Below are 22366 nucleotides of genomic sequence, written 5' to 3'. Positions count from 1 at the left end.
GGTCAAACTAATTTTAATGGTGTCCATATTAATTAGTTTATCATCATGTTCGAATCCAGTTCTCAACACGTCGAAAGATTATGATTTTTAAACGTTTAAGATATATTTGCCTCACCATGGACAGCTAACTTCTATAAACAGATATTACATCGAAACTGGCAAAGCCAGCATTTTACGGTGAGTTGGTTTGGGGGGGGGGGGTTTGAACTGTTTGTGATTGGCTGAATCATAATCATCGGCCAATTCGAACTAAGTAGCATAACCTGGAAATTAGCTGATGGAATTAACAAAGACCGCACAAGCCTAGAGACAAAAATATTTTTTTCCTTTAAATTTATCTGAATAATCATAACTATAAATAAAAGAAGTTACTTTTGGGCCCTAATTTAAGTTATGTATAATATTTCAAAATGGTTGAGTCCAAAAATAGTGGCTTTTAAAAAGAGTTATTGACATGTTATTGTAATGTCAACGATGCACTGGCAATAGCCTGAAACTCTACTGGACTCCCTCTAAAAGGATAGTTGGATTTCACACGTTTGGCATAAAAATTTTTATGAGTTACAATAGAAAAAATAGAACAATAGAAAAATTTTGTTTCGAGGGCTTAATATATCCTCTTTTTCGGGTTTCAACGTATATTCAATTCATTTAAACATATTTTTATACATTACATTGTTTTGACACCGGAAGTAAAGATAGATTCCAGTTATGTTCTATTCTTATAATGACAGGAATATCCGAAATCCTCTATCCTTTCAAATAATCTATCAGGAATAATGAATTTTAAGCAAAACGCACCCTATATTTATATAATTTCTAAAACGAGATTTCAGATAGTCTAAATGTTTAGAATAATATAAGAAAATGTTTATATTCAAATGATACTCACATTAAACCATTTTCAAAGGCAACGCCTACATTTACTCCATCTCATCCACAGACATATCAATAAATATTCCTTGTGCAACGAGTACCATATACACGTAAAATAAACTACGAATTCAAGAATTCAAAAGGTTAAGCTCTCATACAATAATTATATATGTAAGATATGATTTTACGTATAATTAAATTTCAATTTCATAAGTACAATGTATAAGATGATAACATTTAAGAAAATGCTATGTGAAAGAAAGAGACTCCCAGAGACTATTCAAATAGTAAATGAATAAATTCACAACGCTAACAGTACATTATGTTTCACTACTCAACAATCTCTCAAATTATTCAGTTAAATTTTCCTGAATGTACAATGTGGAATTTTCTCGGACCGTGATATTTTTGAATATTTACGTCAATAAGCATCGTCTACTGAGTATAGCCTGCAGAACAAGCTAAATATGGGGGGTTGCTATTACATACAAGCACTTTGTGATCAATCATACAATCCTGAGGGGTAGACGTCCTGTACTACTGCAGATGTCTGTCAGCAACTACTCCAGGCGCAGGACATTAGACCATCTACACAGCAATACAACTACGTCACAAGGCTTTGTAGTAGACTCGGCATTGTATTGAAAATGAGTAAAACGTTTAAATGTTTCTGTGTAATTATTCCTAGTCTTGTGCATTGTGCGAAAGCGACCAATTATAAAAAATATGAATTCGTTCCTACACAAATACAAACATTTTTCGGTGGATTATATATCCATCCTGTAATACGGTATAAGTAATTGTGTTAATTGGACATGGTGACCTGTATAACTTTATTATATTTATTAACCCAGACTGTCTCATTAGAAAAGTCATCTTGTGAACAAGAATATAAAGGACATAACTTATTATAATAGAAATAATATTCATTAATTAACTAACAACCTTGGTTCTCGAGCTGATTGCATTGTTAATTAGTCAACGATGAACCTAACGTCTTGATTGTATTTTCAATTAACCAATTACTTACTACCTTTGAACCAATGAAGAACCTCAGTCCTCTCACTCATTGTACTATCAATTATATCAATCAATACTCATTGGCTAAGCTTTAGCGAAGGCAATCACTCGAGAGGCTGGAAAGTTTCATTTCTCTCTGTCTGTCTTTCCGGCACGATATCTAAAAAACAAAACGAAAAACAAAAATGTGGAAAGTTAATGTTAAAACTCGGGGAAAAGATTTTATTTCAGCGCACCCTTGCGTTGCTATGCCCTCCCTAGCTCAATGGAACAAACATTTTAATGTCACATGTGACAAGATATCGCGAGAAATATTTTCTCCGAACACTTTAATTTTGCGTGAAACTTAATTTATGCATAGACAAGAATGTGTTCTATGAGGGTTCATGTCTAACTATGGAATTTGACTAAACTTAATTTTTGTGTCAATTTCTTCTTCATATGACCATCGGTCCATATATCTGCCCGCAGAGAATATATAGAATTAAATGAGTCATACATATGAAATCTCGCACGTAACATCAGAGAAGTCTGTTACGCGACACAAGGTGTGGCGTACTCTTGCCTTGTCAAAAGTTCACATATGATGTAAATCAGCCAAGTATTCAAGCTCAGATTAAATTCCGAGTACTCTATTACCACCGTTATTATAATATCTATTCTCGAATCTCAATTCTCATAATGCTTAGGTCTGAATTATATCACAAGCCAAAAAGGATTAAACACCCAACTAAAACCATTTAGTGTTCCGGTTCGCACATAATATTATTCGGAATGCGGTGTAACTTATGTTGAGAGGAGAGTGCTCTCAACAGCAAGGCTGATATATCTCAAGAAGTTAAGTGTGTAAGCAATGTTTCGACATGGTGTGAAACACCATGTCATGTCAGGTTCATGGTGTGAACCTGAAAACTTAGATGCTAGCATGACAGAGGCCACGTAAGCATAAGAGTTAAGAACACAATACTCACACTTATACGATTGAGACGCTTTTGAAGAAAGAGGATATTTTGGTGGAACTACTCCATCTCAAACCTACTAAATATCTGGATTAGCTAGGTTACAGCATTGTTTCTCCCTTATAAACAGGCATGCAAAGCACTTCACACACTCGTATCTAGGGGTATACTGGTTCAAAGTCCACAACTCCCATTGTTCTCTTATTTCTTTCTTTTATCTATTCGTTTAAGAATATTCCCAAAAATAAATTTTGTTTTCAAATAGAATTTAAGAACCAGTGTTAAAATATAACACAAATGTTTACAGTAATAGTGAAAAGTCTTAGAAATGTAAAAGGTTTTGAATATAATTATTAGTTAGGATCATTTTTTTAACTAGGTCTTAAGCTTACGTGAAAGCTGTCAAGTATTTATTTTCTAGGCTATAAAGCACCAAAAACATGGCTAACGTTGCTTAGGATCACTGTAGAGACTATCCTCATCACAATGACACCCTGAAACTGTATGACTAGCAATGGATGCTGTTTATATAATTGTGTGGGAGAATACCAACTTTTTGATAATCTAACTCTGTATTCTTTATGGAAATCACATTTTTTTATTACTACCAAGATTTTTTTATTATTCTAGAATAATACTAGGAGTATTAAATAATGCTCTTGTTCTGTTATATTCACGGCATATTTGTTTTTCCAAGTGTTTTGTGTCGTGTACTTAATGTGGCTACGATTTCTTCTAGATATTTACCGAACATTTCCCCCACTTTGTAACTAAAAATCTTATAATTTGGTTTTGTAATTTACAATTCAATTATGGGGATCTTCTTTCAGTTTGACAAGACTGACTTTGATTTTGAGTGTGCATAAATTACAGTTGTTAAGTTAAGCATTCATGAATTTCAAGGGGTCAGAAAAAGAATGTCAAATAATCGGAAATCTATTAACTACATTTGTTTAACTTTAATGGCTACATACGATATTAGTCGAACATGATATATCAGTATCCCCCCATATGACGTTGGTGCAGTAAGAATAAGGCGAAACGCTGTTGGTCACAGACATGTCAATTCACAGTAGGCTCATTCGGCCTATCTCTATATACAAAAGGCGATGTTCTGACAGACTGAGTCATCACCGGTCATCACAAATGATGAAAGATGAAGCATGAAATTTAGTGTATATTTTTATCTTGACCACTAGAGGTGCACTAAGGAAGGATTTTTGACTCTAACCATAAAGCTCCACCCCACTGGCCTCTAAAATTTCGAAACTCCCATAAGAAACACATTGCAGCAAACACATGTTATTAATCTCTTGAGCATTCACGCCATCCCCAAACTGTCTGGAACTTGGCTTTGTCTCAGGATAAATCACTGATCCATGTGATCCACACGTACCTGAAGAGATCCAGTAAGAACGAAACACGGAGTCTAGTGAACAGCAGTCTTGTCTCTTTTCACAATTTTTCATTCCAGGAGGAGTCAGTGACGTAAGGAATAGAAAAAGGTTTCCAACCACACATACTGTGTGCAATACAACACACAAGTCAGCGAAAACACAACAGAACAGCCAGTCGGAGCTCAACGCCTGTCTCAGACAGAATGCTCCTCCAGTGTGCGCCCAGCCTTAACGTACTGCCGCAACACAACGAGCACACTTCGGCGACTGCCTACTGTCAGGTAACACATGGTGCACTGCTCTTCATTTGTGAACCATCATTGCCAGAAGGAATATGCTTTGGGTAATTTTTCTTCCGAAACAATTTGTTTAAGACAATTCATTGCCACTTGTGGTGTCGCGGCTACCGAAGGTCAGTCAATAGATCTGACCTTGCTCGTGTTCAAGATCGAATTGTCTGAATCGACGTTTTGCAGCGTTTCGACATCAGAGACACCTAGCTTACAATTGACCTTTTCTTGTATACCCAGAATCCATACAATGTAGAATTAGATGGAAGAGCGTTCTTTTGTCTCATCACTTGCACAATTGCTTGGGGATGACGAGAAGGCACAAGAATTTGAATATCTTGAATACTTATCCCCGATAGTAACAACATGTTATTAATTAATAAAATGTAATCAGCTGTTCAATGTGAACATAATAATATGGCAAAAAAATCACGTTTAGTTAATTTAAGTACCGTTTTTAATCGACTCAAAAAAAGGACTTCTTCAAAAAACAAAAACCAAATTTGCATGTTATTGGCTTCAATTATCTTTCATTTAATGTAATTACATTATTTCTTTACTTCTTAGTGCTTTGATTTTAGTACAAGTATTGGAGTCGGTTTATTTTTATTATAGAAAATGTATTATACATTTTTTAAACATTTATAGTCTTCAAAATAGAGTAAGCTTTAAAATAACAAAACATCTTATTCAATCTTTTCTTTTATCACTGTTAAGCACAGAGAGGTTATCCAGACAATAAAACTGGAAGTATTAGTAAAAGTATGCTTTTAGTTTTAAATTTTAGAAAATATTGAGTATAAACGTATATATCAAAGACTAATTCACTTTTACTTGAAATTTGAAGACTGTTATAAAACTCACTTTACATGGATTTTTTAACAGAAATAGGCTTTTCAGAACTACGTTGTATGTATATTTACTTGATTGGGGAAAAAAGGGAACTCAAAATATGGCACCATAATGCCTTATAACGGCAATAAAATACAATAGTCATAAGTATACACTTTGTGAACAAAGTAGGCTTCTCAGACATATTTATTTATATTATACTTTTCTGATCGGGCCAAAAGCAACAATTCATAAAAATATGAGTTTATTTTTCTGAAACATAGCGTCATAAATATAATTCATTCGAACTAGAAGTGTTGATACACGCACAAAGCTTGGAATAAAATACATTGGCAATTTCTACCTAACGTCTGAAACTCTTAACCATGAACACTAAAATAACTCGCAGTTATTGAATACAATAAAATAAATTAATACAAATTTTATTATTAGTACATTCCAAAACTACCGAGCAGATTTATGTACCACATTGTAAAGATATTAGTCTTACATTCTAGATGCTCGTACCTTCAGCTAGTTTGATATATAGATGTGATGAAACCGTTCATTTTATAACATTCAATAACTTCATGTAGGACATTTCCATGTTATATATTTCCAGTCCGTAGAGACTTTGCACTCAATGGAAACGTCTAGCTTCCCAAGCTTTTAAGAAATACACGACGGTGGAACGTTTTACTTGATCAATATCACTCGTGAGCAGGCTGTAATGGATTCGGAGTTGCTCCCTCAGACAGCTTCTTCAAGTAAACAAGATTTACATTGAATGAATTAGCATATAACTGGCGATGCAAACAGACGAAGCTCAAGATGTCTGTATAATTAATTTATTGTCTACACATCTTGCTCTAGTCAACGGTTCTCGTGCCTGAGATAACTTCGTCACGACTATCTGTCCGGAAAAGTTTCTAAGTGGGATATTGTTTACACATCTTGCTCTAGTCAACTGTTCTTGTGCCTGAGATAACTTGGTCACGACTATCTGTCCGGAAAAGTTTCTAAGTGGGATATCGTTTACACATCTTTCTTTAGTCAACGGTTCTCGTGCCTGAGATAACTTGGTCACGACTATCTGTCCGGAAAAGTTTCTAAGTGGGATATATCACATATCTTGCTCTAGTCAACGGTTCTCGTGCCTGAGATAACTCCGTCACGACTATCTGTCCAGAAAAGTGTCTAAGTGAGATATTGTTTACACATCTTGCTCTAGTCAATGGGTCTCTGCCTGAGATAACTTGGTTATGACTATCTGTCCGGAGAAGTTTCTAAGTACGATATCATTTACACATGTTGCTCTGGTCAACGGGTCTCGTGTCTGAGGTAACTTCGTCATGACTATCCGTTCGGAAAAGTTTCTAAGTGGAATACTGATTACACATCTTGTTCTAGTCAACTGTTCTTGTGCCTGAGATAACTTGGTCACGACTTTCTGTTCAGAAAAGTTTATAAGTGGGATATTGTCTACAAATGTTGCTCTGGTCACCGGTTTTCGTTCCTGAGATAACTTGGTCATGACATTTCTATCAAGAAAAGTTTCTAAGTGGTATTCGGAACTACTTAAAAAAAAAAAAAAAAAAAAAAAAACAGAAAATTTGACCAACCAAAACATATCGCTTTCTCAACCAAACAAGAAGTAATGGTCATTGTGTTATCAAATATTGCATGGTGAAAACCTTCAATGTAAGGGTAATTATATAATTTTGGAATATTTTATACTGTTCATATGATTTATCTCTTATGTGGTCAATAACACTAACTTTAAAAAACAAAAATTAACCAAACTCTAAAAACAAGCTGAAGTTTGTTTTTGGAATGAAATAAGTGTAACTGGCCTATGAAAATTATGAGTATATATCTTATAACCTTGGAAGAATTTCACGACTAAAGTCGTATCGAATGACTGATCTGAGCAGTAATTAATTCAGAAAAGAGTACAAAGAAATTTTACAAGGGTCTAACTACAATAGTACTGTATTTAAGAGACTGCTCCAAAACTGAAACAACAGCTGCAGATACATAGAATTATCTCTATAAAACTTAGCAAAGCTACTCATGGTCTGTAGCTTAACGAAACTTGGATGTCACTATGGCTTAATGGAAACTTCTGCAATCACGCAGCGCTACTGTGGTGCGAGATTAAGCATATATAATGAGACAGAGCGTAATTTATTCAATACCTAACTCGGGACGAAAATCAGCTTTTTAATCCATTAGGTTGTGGGTGAGCCAATAATAGAAACACGAAATAAAAATAACTGACAATACGAATATCCGTTAAACATCACTTCCTGTCGACGGTTCTTAAACATTAATTAAAAAAACAATAACTACTTTTATGTCTTATTGGACAAAACAATTATCAATACAAAATAAATGCATATTTATTAATTGTATCATCTGGTTAGTTTAGACTGAAAGCTTGATGTCAATTAATCCCCCCTAATAGCACTTTTGTTGATGAAAGATGGTTCAATTCTCGTTCATTTAATAAACCTAGTGCCCCGATGTAATATGTTGAAATATACATCAATAATACCATACCATTAAAATTATTAAATAAACCATCATACTATTTAAAGCCTAATATGCTTGAGAAACTTCCAAATCAGGCCCTCGCCCTCTGCGATAACGCTGTTATGTACTATCAAAAAATAACAAAAATAAAATAAATTCTAGAATTGTTATTCTTGAGTGAATAACGCGAAAAGATAGTTCCTTGTAAACAGCGATGGTACAACTAACATCGAAATTTTCTTGTTCACACCGCGGAGCCATCTCAGTCTAATTTTAGTTCCAGTTCACCCACCTTTCTTTTATTGCATTGTCTGGTATCTGACACTGTCTCCTTAAGAATTTACTCCAGGAATCTGAAGTCATGTTCATTTGAAGAGGTCCAAAGAAAGTCGACGACCAAGAAGCTCTAAACGAAACATTTACATCGTTTCGACATCAGAAACTCCTATAAAAAGGTGAAGTGGTAGTCTCATTGTCTCATCAGGTACAAAATTGAGTGCACTACGATGTGATAGACACGATCTGTAAGCAAGGTGAAGCAACTGAGTTTTCTACACATAACGTAGCTGGAAGGGTTGAATCAATAATAAGGAAGGTGGACTGGAGCTAAACTCAAAATTCAATTGAGACGAAAAATAAGCAATATAATTGGATGTTCATGTCTAGGTTGCCCTATGCAAAACAAAGAATATGTGGTGTCTATATCCTTAAGTTGTCAAAAATGGAATAATACCAAATTAAGTGATATTTTTGTCTCGATTTTGTTAGAGTATATTACACAATTTAATTTACTGGAAATTTCAAAATTATTACACATGAAACAATACAGAAATTAGAGCAATGTAATGATAGTAAAATAAAAGCTATTTATTACACTACACTTACGAATTTTAAGACCAGCTTAAATTTATATACATACCATAGACTATCATTCGTTTTATCATGAAATCTTCGTCCCAAAATGTGGAGACTGCGCACTTGTATTCTCCCGACAGCTTGGGAGTGGGAGTGTTGATGTAGAGAGCTCGGTGCATGGTCGCAGGGTGTTCGCTGGCCCTAGAGCACAAGAGATATTCAGCAGGTTTGATCTACATGTGGAGATTGTGTACTAAATCTTCTTCCGAGAGCTTGGGAGCTGCTCACAAAATAGATCGAATGGGTGTCATCAATTCTGTAAAAACATGCCAACCTGCAGTCATGTCAGATGCTATAAAACATTCCAGAATAAATAATTAGATAAAAACACGATTATGATTCTGGAATTTTTTTACTGTTAAAATTGTGGATATTTTTGTCTTAATTGTACGTCTATTTTCTGTAAGCATATCCCGAAAAACAGTGTTTTACATATGAATAACCCGTCAACTCAAAAAGTACTGATGCTTCAAATGTTTACCATATTTGAATTGCGTTAGTTCATAAAACCTCCCTAGCAGTTAGTTGTACGTTCTTGAAAACTAAAAGTTAAAAACAGCTAAACCATAAGGTAACTAGCAAATATTAGCGTATAATAAAAACAATATATAATTCTTGCACTTACAATACATCCACAATTTTTGTAAAATCTTTTAAATCTGCTGGGTTGCATTTAAAACCATGTCTACAAAAAACATAAAATTTTCACTGAACTAAATTAGCTACTCCCTTATATAATCAGATCATTAGCATTGCAAAATTAACATGGCGTACATATCCCCCTACAAGGACCCCTAGTTAGCTTCCGGCCTCACATACGAGACACCGCTTTTAACATGGAAACAAGTTTAAAACTGTATTATAAAAAGGAACTCGTCTCAAATCCATAAATGTTATTCATCATAACTTATATTGCAGTGCTCAATGTTAATGAGTACAACGATCAGTAAAACTACGATTATCTGTTAATATTAACGGCTCAAATTTCAATATCGATTTATGTAAAGACAATTCTAAACTTAATATGAATTTTAAACAATTAGTATTAACAGGTATTGGTATTTTTTAACAATTCATGATCTTCAAGACAGTTTTTCTGAAGGGAATAATTCATGGATTTTTGACGAGGATTTATATTGCAGTTTAAACTTGATCCACACTTTAAAAGTTGTCTCAGATTCCCTCTTACCGATTCTTTTAATACGCATCGAAAAAGTTTTTAAAAACCAACATTGTTTTAATGTATGCAATTTACAAGAAAAACTAAAATGCGGTTGGATCTACCATACTCATAAATTCATAGATAAAGGGCTCATATGTATTTTATGTTTCTATGAGTAAACTCAAGGTCCTTTCATTACAGTTAACCCTTAATAACCCTAAATTAAATAACAAGAAGAAATCAATTTCATTAAAGTAACCTCAAAAACAAGGGAAGAAAACAAGTATGTGTATACGTTATAGAATGAAATAGTGTTCCAGTGGTGATTCGAGTCTCGGTAGTTCTGTCGTTAATAAGATCGTCCACCGTCCCAACAATGAGAAAAGAAGAAAGGTTCACGCCTTATATATCGCTACACCTTTCTCCGCGCATTTCTCCGCTGTGATTGCGTACGAAAATATCGTAAAGCTATACGCACCAAATATCGGTCCCGACCACACCAAATAAATCGGAGAGCTCTCTTAGAGAAAAAGAACTTGTAGAAAACCCAAACTTATTATTGCTAGTAATTCTTTGCAGATAACTAAAGAGTATTTGTATAATGAGAAACAAACCTGATGCATTATTTTAATAGATAATAACCAATCATACTTTTTTAAAGGTTTAGCAAAGATTTTCAAAAACTTGTTCTTTTCAGATCAAATCTGCTTTATATTCAATTTATGTTTTGGGCCGTCCGTTCGTGAGGGGGAGGATTCTTTCCTTGTTCAGTGTTTTGTAGCAGATGAAGACGACTCCGGGGAGACTGACACTCCATTCATTACCATACTAATACGTAACCTCTTACCATTCGTATACCTCCCCCCTCCTACCTACAGTGTGTTTTGATTCGAGTATGTAATATTCATTTTGGTTTCCGAGACTGATTTAAATCTTTAGCTTATTCAGTAATAAATCTCTTAATTACACGTTGGTTCATTTCGAGCCGTATTAGTTAAACCTCAGTCATTGTCCTAACGAAACGAATTATATTGCATATTTTATTTAGCGCTAATAAGTCCCAACACAAGTATTAATCAAATTTTATTTACAAAAAGATATTTTTCATGATTTACAACATTAAATTGTTAACGTATATTTAAAGAAAATGATGATTACTATATAAGACTAGTAATCATTTTATTCAAGCATCAATTTTTTAATTATTCTTAGGAAAGTAATCAACACTCGAGTTTTTACCTGTATCGGAGATCAAGTCGACCCTTGAGCACGCCGAGGTCCTGAGGCCTCTGGCCGGGGATCCACTGGTAGACCGGCGCTGGAGAATTGTTCCAGAACCATTTGACCACGAGGCCGGAGTCTGGAGCCAGCTCTGACTGTCTGAGACTGTACACACAGTCGAGCACAGCAGGACCGGAGCCATTGCGTACCTCTGCTGGCACATCCAGTGACGTAATCTGGACACCCAGGATACCTGCAAGTAGAGGGAGGATTACACTAGCTGGCACGTCCAGTGACGTAATCTGGACATCCAGGATACCTGCAAGTAGAGGGAGGATTACACTAGCTGGCACGTCCAGTGACGTAATCTGGACATCCAGGATACCTGCAAGTAGAGGGAGGATTACACTAGCTGGCACGTCCAGTGACGTAATCTGGACACCCAGGATACCTGCAAGTAGAGGGAGGATTGCACTAGCTGGCACGTCCAGTGACGTAATCTGGACATCCAGGATACCTGCAAGTAGAGGGAGGATTACACTAGCTGGCACGTCCAGTGACGTAATCTGGACATCCAGGATACCTGCAAGTAGAGGGAGGATTACACTAGCTGGCACGTCCGGTGACGTAATCTGGACATCCAGGATACCTGCAAGTAGAGGGAGGATTACACTACCTGGCACGTCCAGTGACGTAATCTGGACATCCAGGATACCTGCAAGTAGAGGGAGGATTACACTAGCTGGCATGTCCAGTGACGTAATCTGGACACCCAGGATACCTGCAAGTAGAGGGAGGATTACACTAGCTGGCACGTCCAGTGACGTAATCTGGACACCCAGGATACCTGCAAGTAGAGGGAGGATTACACTAGCTGTCACATCCAGTGACGTAATCTGGACACCCAGGATACCTAGAAATAGAGGAAGGATTACACCATCTGCCATATCCAGTGACGTAATCTAGACACACAGCATAGCTGGAAATAGAGGGAGGATAAACTACCTGGCACGTACAATGACGTAATTTGTACACTCAGGATATCTGTAAGTAGAGGAATGTATACATCAAGTAGTGTAATATCTGGAAGTAGAAAAATTAACCATTGATTGGTAATTCTTGGCGTGACCTGGATACATCATATACCAACGGATAGAATGAGGATTATACCAACAAGTTTTACTAATGATACTTTCAAGAAGATAGAGGAATAATTACGCTAGATTTGGCCAATTTGGAGGCGATATGGACAATCAACGCTGATACAACTGTAGGAAGAACTGTAATGGAATGAAAAATCTACAAACTTTATCTACACACTAAAAACTATTAAAATAAAGGAAGGGTTTTGTTATAATTGGTCAATCCAGTGGGCTCGAATATTCAGGACTTTTACAAATAGAGGAATAATTTAGTGAGCTGGATTATCCAGTGACTTGCTCCGGAAACTCTGCGAAAATTTAAAAAAATAGTGAATTGTATGTTGTAGATTAGCCAATTCAGTGACTTGATCAGCACACTCAGCGAGGATTGTTTCAAACAGAGGCATTATTTGTAGATTAGCCATTTCAGTGACTTGATCTGCACATTCAGAGAAGATTGTTAGAAATAGAGAAATTATTGTTTTAGATTAACCAATTCCGTGAGTTGATCAGCACACTCAGCGAGGATTGTTAGATATAGAGGAAAAAATATTTTGTTTTTGATTGGAAAATCCAGTGAATTTATGTGGCCATTCTTATACATTTAATTGTAAGCAGGACTGCACTCTTAGGATAAGTCCTGTGCAATGTTCTTTTGTTGCATTTGAACGTGTTGGTTCATATCCAGCCTACAGGGCCTCTTTTGGAAAGATTTACCATCAATAAATCAATTAAACAATTATACTCCCAAAGAATATTTGCACTCATAATTCACTTTTGTTACGTTGAATTTATTGCCCTAGTTAGTAATACATTTTTAATATTTGTTTGTGTCCGTTATATGGTTAAAGACGTCATTATTACATTCTTATAAAACTAATATTCTTTTTGTTTAAGGTAACATTGAATAACACAATAACAATTTTTAATATTACATTGAACTTCAAACTGTGTTCTACGTAAGTACCTTAAAATTTCCTTCAGTTATAAAATACACCATTACATATACCTTCCAATTACCGAGCGAGCACATAAATGTGCCAGTATCGCCATTCCTTCTCAACTTGCTATTCAACAAGTTTTAATTGGAAGCTATTAAATTTTGTACTGTGGACACTTTTGCTTTAGATAATTTATTTATTTATTTTTCTAGCCTCCGAAAAATTTTCAAAAATTTTCTGAGAATAAAGTATCTCTTCTTTGTGCTAGAAAATTAACAACTGGAATTCTCCACGCGCCTGATAAAAACACAATGTCCAGGAAAAGCGAGCAGCAAGTGCTTAATAAAAGAGACCATTGCCTCGTTTATAAAACTTAGTTGATTGGTGTACAAAGAGTCTGTCGGTTCACCGTACCGTTGATGATCTATAAAATCTAAATGAAGACTGCAGCGACGAAGAGCTTCGTACCATCCCGTAATGAGCAATATGAATGCATAGCAGGCGGTCGCTTCTGATCTACCTCTGCCAACCTTACATTGAATTACTGTTATAATCGTGCATTTTATATTCTTGTTCATTCATTAATACAGCATTGAGTGCGGTCAATATATTAGAAAGTAATACGGTAACTTTTGATTGGAAGTATTCATTGATTATTTACAGTTCATATTGAAAATGGATGACAACAGGATTTCTGACATTTTCCATTGTCATAAGGACTCACTTGCATGTTTAACCGTACGAAATAGAGTTTGACAACTGAAGAAGAGAACAGATACTAGTTCTCGAAACACAGTATTAAAGATTTGTTATTTATTCTATTAATACTTTTTTAATGTCAACATTAAACGTAACAGTGACTTTTTATGAGAAAACTGATAAAACAACAATTTGAGTAAAGTAAACCTAATGCTTTCAATTTCATTTAACACAATACGAAAATTAGATACCTTCATACTAAAACTTTAATTTTGAATGAACATACTTTGACTTTCTTAGGCAGAATAATATGTTTCGGTGAGATTAATATTCAAACATTAGAAGTAATTTAGACGTTGTACGAGTACATACCAAACTAAATTCTAAAAACTAAACCATCCATACGGGTTTCACTGGTTGAGTTTCGTCTTTACGAAAAATTAAAGATTAATTTTGTATACATTTTAGGGAACATTCTTATGCATATCTAGTTTATGGCATTATTTGAAAGCCTACAAACGATTAAATGTAATACAAATCACTAATAAAACATTTGCAAGGCAAGTTTAATTTTTAAGCACATTTGATAAAACTACTAAATTTAAATTACGAACAAATCATTGTTAAATTATTAGCATCGTACACCTACATCACACGTACGCTGGAATTTAGAGGGAAAGTTAGGGATGTGTGATTTATAAGCATACTCAAGTACAAGATGATCAGCAAAATTTTATTTTTTAAGGAATACGTCCTGAGATTGATGGCCTCAATAATCCAAATTTTAACTGGAATGAATACTTATTTTCCTTGATCCCTGCGCTTTAGTGAAGCCTATCACTCTAGAGGCTAGACACATTTCATTTATGTCTGTCTGTCCGCAAGATATCTCGAAAACGTACACCTGAAATTTTGCAAGAAGCTTCAACCCTATACAAGGAACATCGAATATAATGGCAACTAGAAAATCGAAGAATAAATAAATTGGTAAAGAAACAAAATATAATCATAAGACATTTTAAAATTGCACATAGCAGCATATCTAATAAAATTCAAAATATCTCAAGAAATTTTTTATCCATTAATTTAAAAAATTGCATTCAAACTAATTTCAACAAGAACGAGTTTTACGATAAGGCGTGTCCATGCATAGGATGTGACTGAGCCTTATTACTCGGTAGGCTTTGACAATATCTCTTTTGTCTGGGGAGTAAGTAAAATTTTACTTTCTGTACTATTGTTTGTTGAAGGGCATCTCAAGAATTAAATGAGCTATAGACTTGAAATGTTTTAAACAATCTCAAAGTAGCCTGTTACACGACACGTGACACATCACAGGCCTAATTCGTTTTTGTTTTATTCAGGGAAGTATCAAATATTTTTTTTTTATCTTCATGAACTACAATGAGTATTCCATTGAGTGTAGGACTCTTAATTCCGACCTTTAAGAGCGCTATTACTATTACGTTTTCTGGTAACAATACGGTTAAAAATGTGCATCACTCCTTTTTAGAGATTTCTAATCTTTGTGTAAAATAGCCTTCCAAATTCTATCTGAAGATAGCATATTTGTATAATACCATCAGTTGGTGTGTCAGTTATTCTAACAGACCTCAAATAACAGCGTCACCACTGTTATTAAAATATTATCATCGGTCTGTTTCATTTAATAACTACTTATTAAATGCAGCTGTACCATTTTAATTTAGTTTTAATTAAGCTCTACCCGGCAAATATATAACACATAATTTCGACTTCAAATATTTAATTTATCTACGGCACTGCCAAATTAATCTTCGTAGAACGTTTGTTCAATTAATGCTGGCCTAAAAGCTTTTTGATGATGAAATGCGATGGGATTCTCATTCATTCGCGAAACAATATTTGCCAATGCAATAATTAAAATAGGTTTATCAGTATTATTACAAAAAGTGCCCTTCACTCATGAACTACAATCCTGGTTTGTGTCACTGGCTAGTCTATTTGGCTCACGCTTTGTGATCATCAATTAAATTGTTAATGAAAACAAGCGTTCTATTTATCCCGTTATTTCTTAGAGTTTTTCGCTTATCTGACGTTTCATTGGTGTTCTTATTGCAGAAAAAGACATTTTTAGAATATTTTATTACTTGTTTTTAATTCTTTGGTGAAATTAAAACAAGGTTTTATTACAGCAAATTTGTTGCAAATTGCAATCGCTAATTTTATAAATAATCAAATTTAAAATTATTGGATAGTTGTGCGTTTCATTTTACTACAATAGTTTTTTCCATTAAAGGGTAGCTTCAGTAAAAGGTTTGATCAATTTCAAGACTGTATTAAGAGTCTCCTACTAGTTTAATACTTTACTCGACTTCATGAATGAAAACAAGTTTCAATAATTTTAAGGTTATCCTGTGACATGTTTTCAGTCATCTTGATGCTTAACTTTCTTTGATAATAATACAAGCAAGAAATCAATAATTTAACATTTGTTATATGAGACAGTTTCTTGCTTTTTTGAAGTATTTGGACTTTGATAGTACAGAACCAAGTATCGATCATCTTATGAGAGAGTTTCCTCCACTGCAATATAATACTGGTCTTTGATAGCACAAATTTGACCAAACTGATGAAGATGAGCACCAAAATTAAAAAATATAAACAGGAATAATTATAAAAATATAAATTTAGTCTTAAATTGACGCGTAGAATAATTATTGAAATTGCTCGCAATAAAATGAGGTTGGTTACATGAAGTAATGCAATAATCTATATAATGAAAGAATCAATCTTATTGATGCTTGAAAAAATTGCAACAAAAAACGTATATTCACCGTAAGTTCACTATTAGCACAGGTTGAAATCTCAACATGAGTAGAAAAGTCGCATATTACAGAACTAAGGTTGTCTGTAGTTTTCTGCAATAATAATAAAATACATTTCTAGACAGCCATTCCGTAATGCTAGATTTAAAGACCTCTTTAAATAAAAAGAGTGTCTCTCATCTATTTTATCAAACTCTACCACGTTGTTCAGCGCGTAAAACTAACAAATAACACATGACAACACCTCACATATTTTAGAATTTGTCTGTCTGTAAATGTTTGTCTGTCTGTATATTTTTGGAAAAAAATTATTATCTCATGAACTGTTTGATAAACTGGTGAATCTCGGCAGAAACCTCTATCGTACTTAGTGCAAAATATTAACTTTCTGCAGTATCCGTTTCAAAATGGCAGCAGTTCAAAATTTTCAGTTTATTTTTTTTAATCTACAAATTTAACAAATAAATTTCAAAATAAAAAGTATTTAAACATTGTCAAAGCAGTTCCAAAGGTTTACAGGATTGTATCATATAGTTAAGAACAAATAAGAAAACTATTTCCCATGTTTATTAAGAAAAACTAATTGGATGGACAATTTTTTGGTTATTATTTATTTAAGTCAAAAATACCACTTATGTGTGAAAGAAAATTAGGGCAATGGAGAGTTTTTATGGCCAGGAAATGGTTTATTTGCGACAAACTCGACGTAATCGGCATTAAATAATTTTAATCAGTTAACCTAAATAGGTTGTGAGTAGTGAGAAACTCTGGCCGAGAAATGAAGTCAAGAAGTGAAGGTTATACTCTCGCGAGCAGAATAGCATATGATTGAATAAGTGGAGACACAATAGTAAGGGGCCTCACTCCCGCGTAGCTTATCTGGCTGGTGGCTTCACCACAAGCATCCAAGAGCTACAAGCCACAGATCAGATGATTTGGAGACACAATAGTAAGGAGCCACACTCCCGCACAACTTATCTGAATGGTGGCTTCACCACAAGTATCCAAGAGCAGCAAGCTACAGATCAGATTATTTGGACACACAATAGTAAGGGGCCTCACTCCCGCGCTGCGTATCTGCCTGGTGGGTTCACCACAAGTATCCAAGAACTGCAAGCTACAGATCAGATTATTTGGACATACAATGGTAAGGAGCCTCGCTCCCGCGCTGCGTATCTGCCTGGTGGGTTCACCACAAGTATCCAAGAGATGCAAGCTACAGATCAGATTATTTGGAGACACAATGGTAAGAGGTCATAAACCCGCGTAGCTAATCTGCCTGGTGGCTTCACCACAAGGCACCAAGAGCTACAAGCCACAGATCAGATGATTTGGAGACACAATAGTAAGAGGCCTCACTACCGCGGCGCTTATCTGCCTGGTGGCTTCACCACAAGCATCCAAGACCTACAAGCCACAGATCAGATTATTTGGAGACACAATAGTAAGGAGTCACACTCCCGCACAGCTTATCTGCCTGGTGGCTTCACCACAAGCATCCAAGAGCTACAAGCCACAGATCAGATGATTTGGAGACACAATAGTAAGAGGCCTCACTACCGCGCAGCTTATCTGCCTGGTGGCTTCACCACAAGCATCCAAGAGCTACAAGCTACAGATCAGATGATTTGGAGACACAATAGTAAGGGGCCCTACTACTGCGCAGCGTATCTGCCTAGTGGCTTCAACACAAGGAATCAAGAGCTACAAGCCACAGATCAGTTGATTTGGAGACACAATAGTAAGGGGCCTCACTACCGCGCAGCTTATCTGCCTGGTAGCTTCACCACAAGCAGCCAAGAACTACAAGCCACAGATCAGATGATTTGGAGACACAATAGTAAGGTGCCTCACTACCGCGCAGCTTATCTGCCTGGTGGCTTCACCAAAAGGATCCAAGAGCTACAAGCCACAGATCAGATGATTTGGCTACAAGAATGGATTAATTCAGTAAAATAGTAGTGCAGAAGAATTAATTATTTAAAACTGGCGTTAGGCCTCCTCGCATACAAGAAGTCATGCATTGTTGAGATATTCGATTAGGATTCAATACCCTTTTGAATTTTATGTCATACGTTTATATCATTTCGAACCGCAGAATGATAAAGTTGTTCGAGGATGACACAAACATAATTAACATAATCTTTAATTGATGCAAATAGGGTTCGGTTGAGATAATTTATTTGGAATATTTTCTATTTTTAGTAACAACCCTTAAACAACTTATCAGAATATATAATAATCTCCATTTTAGCCCCAAAGAAAACCGGTTGAAGATTAGAATGTGAAACTTTACAATGTTTATATGGAAGGTTTTAGGTCCTTCAGTACTGATTAAATAAACAAATGTTTAATTTTGTTTCAAAAATGCTATTTTCTGAATTCCCAAACTTCCTATTTTATACTGCTCAAATTCCTCTTGAGTGATTTAAAAATGATTACTAATGTTTTTAACCTTCACCTTCTTTAACCTATAATATTACTTCACATGTCGGTGACTTTTAAAACGAAATCCGATTAATCCAAGCCATTATCTATTTCACAACCTTAACTACGCCTTTAGATTTGTATTGTTATGTAAACAATTACATTTTCCTTTACCACGTATAGCATAAAATTAACTATTATATACATTCTAAAATAATATGTTACGAGATCAAAGTTCTTGTTGAACCAAAGTTTGATATTGAAAGCTTTTATTTATTCGTAATTTTAATATTATAGAATTCTAATTGATACAATTTTTTAAGTAAAAATACTTTTCACTTTTTTTGTATTACTCACCTTTTCCTTGATCCTGTAGAGTGCAAACGTTTCAATCTTTCCTTTTGACATTGTAATTGCAGCGTAAAGACGAATGAATACTAATCGGTTTATTTCTAATGAGAAATAAACCGATTAGTTCATTTACACTCAAATACACTCTAGACTAATTGTTTAAAGGAGACCATGAGAGAAGTAATTTAAAACTGCCATAAAACTGGAAGGGTAAGAAACAGTAGGAGTTCAGTGAGCAAGACTCGTTGTGCAATCACAGTAGAATGCGATCGACATCGGAAGGAATTCAATATTGCTAAAAGGTGATACCTTGAAACCTTCTATTTGTATCTCTCACACAATGTGTTCCGTTAAGTACGTTTTACAGATGGCGTACGAGGAAACCTTTTACAGCTACTCTTTAAACGTTCATTCGGTTACGAGACGTTGGAGACGATGAAGGAATGTATAAATAATACATTCAGATAAACGCTTCTGACTCTTTGGTTTGCCACGTAACCGTATTATTTGTGATAAATACTTTTAAAAGTATACCTTTATCGGTAAAAAGAGTGTTATCTGCAAATATTCGTATTAAAAGTTTAAACTTGTATAGTAATTAGATCCTTCACAGGGCTGGAAAATCTATCTAGCTGTCTGTGCTCGTATGATATTCAAAAACTAATATACATTAAATTTTGCATGAGGCTTTATTTCTATATAGGCAACACTAAGTCAATGATGATGATGTCATGCTATGGGATTTGGCTGAGAGTTAGTGAAGTCAATCACTTAGTAGGCCAAGACCTTTATTTCTATATAGACAACACTAAGTCAATGATGATGATGTCATGCTATGGGATTTGGCTGAGCGTTAGTGAAGTCAATCACTTAGTAGGCCAATACCTCTATTTCTGTATAGGCAACACTAAGTCAATGATGATGATGTCATGCTATGGGATTTGGCTGAGCCTTAGTGAATTCAATCACTTAGTAGGCCAATACCTCTATTTCTGTATAGGCAACACTAAGTCAATGATGATGATGTCATGCTATGGGATTTGGCTGAGTGTTAGTGAAGTCAATCACTTAGTAGGCCAAGACCTTTATTTCTATATAGGCAACACTAAGTCAATGATGATGATGTCATGCTATGGGATTTGGCTGAGCGTTAGTGAAGTCAATCACTTAGTAGGCCAAGACCTTTATTTATATATAGGTAACACTAAGTCAATGATGATGATGTCATGCTATGGGATTTGGCTGAGCGTTAGTGAAGTCAATCACTTAGTAGGCCAAGACCTTTATTTCTATATAGGCAACACTAAGTCAATGATGATGATGTCATGCCATGGGATTTGCCTGAGCGTTAGTGAAGTCAAACACTTAGAAGGCCAAGACAATTTTACTTTTGCTGTATTTTAGGTGTAAAAATGTCTTTTCTGTATGATATACTTGCCTATACGTCCGCAGGACATCTTGAGATAAAATGAGCTATAGACTGGACATTTTGCATGTAACATCAGCGAAGCCTGTTACAGCATGTGGTGTGGCGTAATCTTACCTTACCTTATCTATACCTTACAAACTAGCAGTTATCCGCGGCTTCACACGTAATTTACTAAGTATAAGGCCATAGTTTTCTTAGTGAAAACATTTATGATGTAATACAATGGAACCCTACAATTGTTTTTAAACATAAGTAGACATATTAAGTACATATCACTTTAGTATCCATGGTTGAGAGATTTAGAACTAAATATATACAAATAAGTCTCAAAAACCTAATTTGGTCAAAAAGCGTCAATTTTGCCTGATTAGATTAATTTTCTATTTAAGGTATTTCAAAGGCCACAACTGAGTTTGAATTGTGCTCTGATCAAGAAAATATATACCAACAAAAATCAACTTCGATTTAAAAGAGTCTACATCTGCTCTTTCAATTTACTTTCTGTCCCATATTTTTCAATGACAGTTTGGTTTTTGTTTTTTTTGTTTTTTTTTTTTTGTTCCGGTTAAGAAAATATTACTTGCGTACCACTGAAAAGTTACTGCAGCCCAAAAGAGTCTAATATGACTGATCAGTTCATGAAAAAATATGATTAATTGTTAAAATAGGACAACCAGTTTCGAAAACCTTATGTGCAAAACATTTACAGCACCTTTTTATTAATTAAGGTGGGTTTGAGAACACCGTTTAAATATTATTTTCAATGTATTGGATGGTTTATCCGTCACTGGTACCGTCTAAAATTAAAATTAAATTGTAACTTTGTATTTATAATCTGCATAACACTACTGGTCAAGTACCGTATAATTATTCAACATTTTCTCAAATTTAAATATAAACAAATGTTTCTGCCACTTAAGTGAACTTCAGTTTAGATTTAGTTAACTTAGGATTATGTGTCATGATAATTATAATTATTTTTTCAGAATTATTAAAAATTCTGAGAAACTTTTCTAATGTTTCGCACCCAAAAAATGAATGTTTCAAAACCAAAAATACCCAAATCGGCCCAGCCGTTCTCGAATTTCAGTGTGACTAACAAACGTCATTTCATTTTTATATACAGAGATTACACTGTGAAACTCATTACTTTTTATCTTAAAATAAATTTCTCGCACTAATTTATGAAATTGCATAGTTACAAATCCATTCAGATATTAAATTACAATTTGATTACATTAAAAAACGAAACATTCATTTTCTGGAATAATTACCGACCAATTGCCTACCGATAACAATTATTGTTTCTAGGAACTACTGTTCCTGCTTTATGAATAGACAAAGAATCAATACATTACTTTGTT

General features: G+C 34.7%; 1 protein-coding gene across 1 annotated transcript in view; it reads right to left on the bottom strand.

The window, feature by feature from the left end:
- Positions 1–22366, bottom strand: part of LOC124354616 — a 93922-nt gene that overhangs the window by 27052 nt on the left and 44504 nt on the right. Inside the window, exons 3-4 of the mRNA XM_046805219.1 lie at positions 11225–11459; positions 8828–8964 (exon numbers count right to left, since the gene is read on the bottom strand). Of these exons, the coding sequence (XP_046661175.1) occupies positions 8828–8964; positions 11225–11459 (372 nt within the window). The remainder of the gene's footprint in view (positions 1–8827; positions 8965–11224; positions 11460–22366) is intronic.

Source organism: Homalodisca vitripennis, chromosome 1, assembly GCF_021130785.1.
Source record: "Homalodisca vitripennis isolate AUS2020 chromosome 1, UT_GWSS_2.1, whole genome shotgun sequence".
Classification (NCBI taxonomy): Eukaryota; Metazoa; Arthropoda; class Insecta; order Hemiptera; family Cicadellidae; genus Homalodisca; species Homalodisca vitripennis.
The sequence above is the reverse complement of the archived record's forward strand: the minus strand, read 5'-3'. Positions and strand labels throughout refer to the sequence as shown.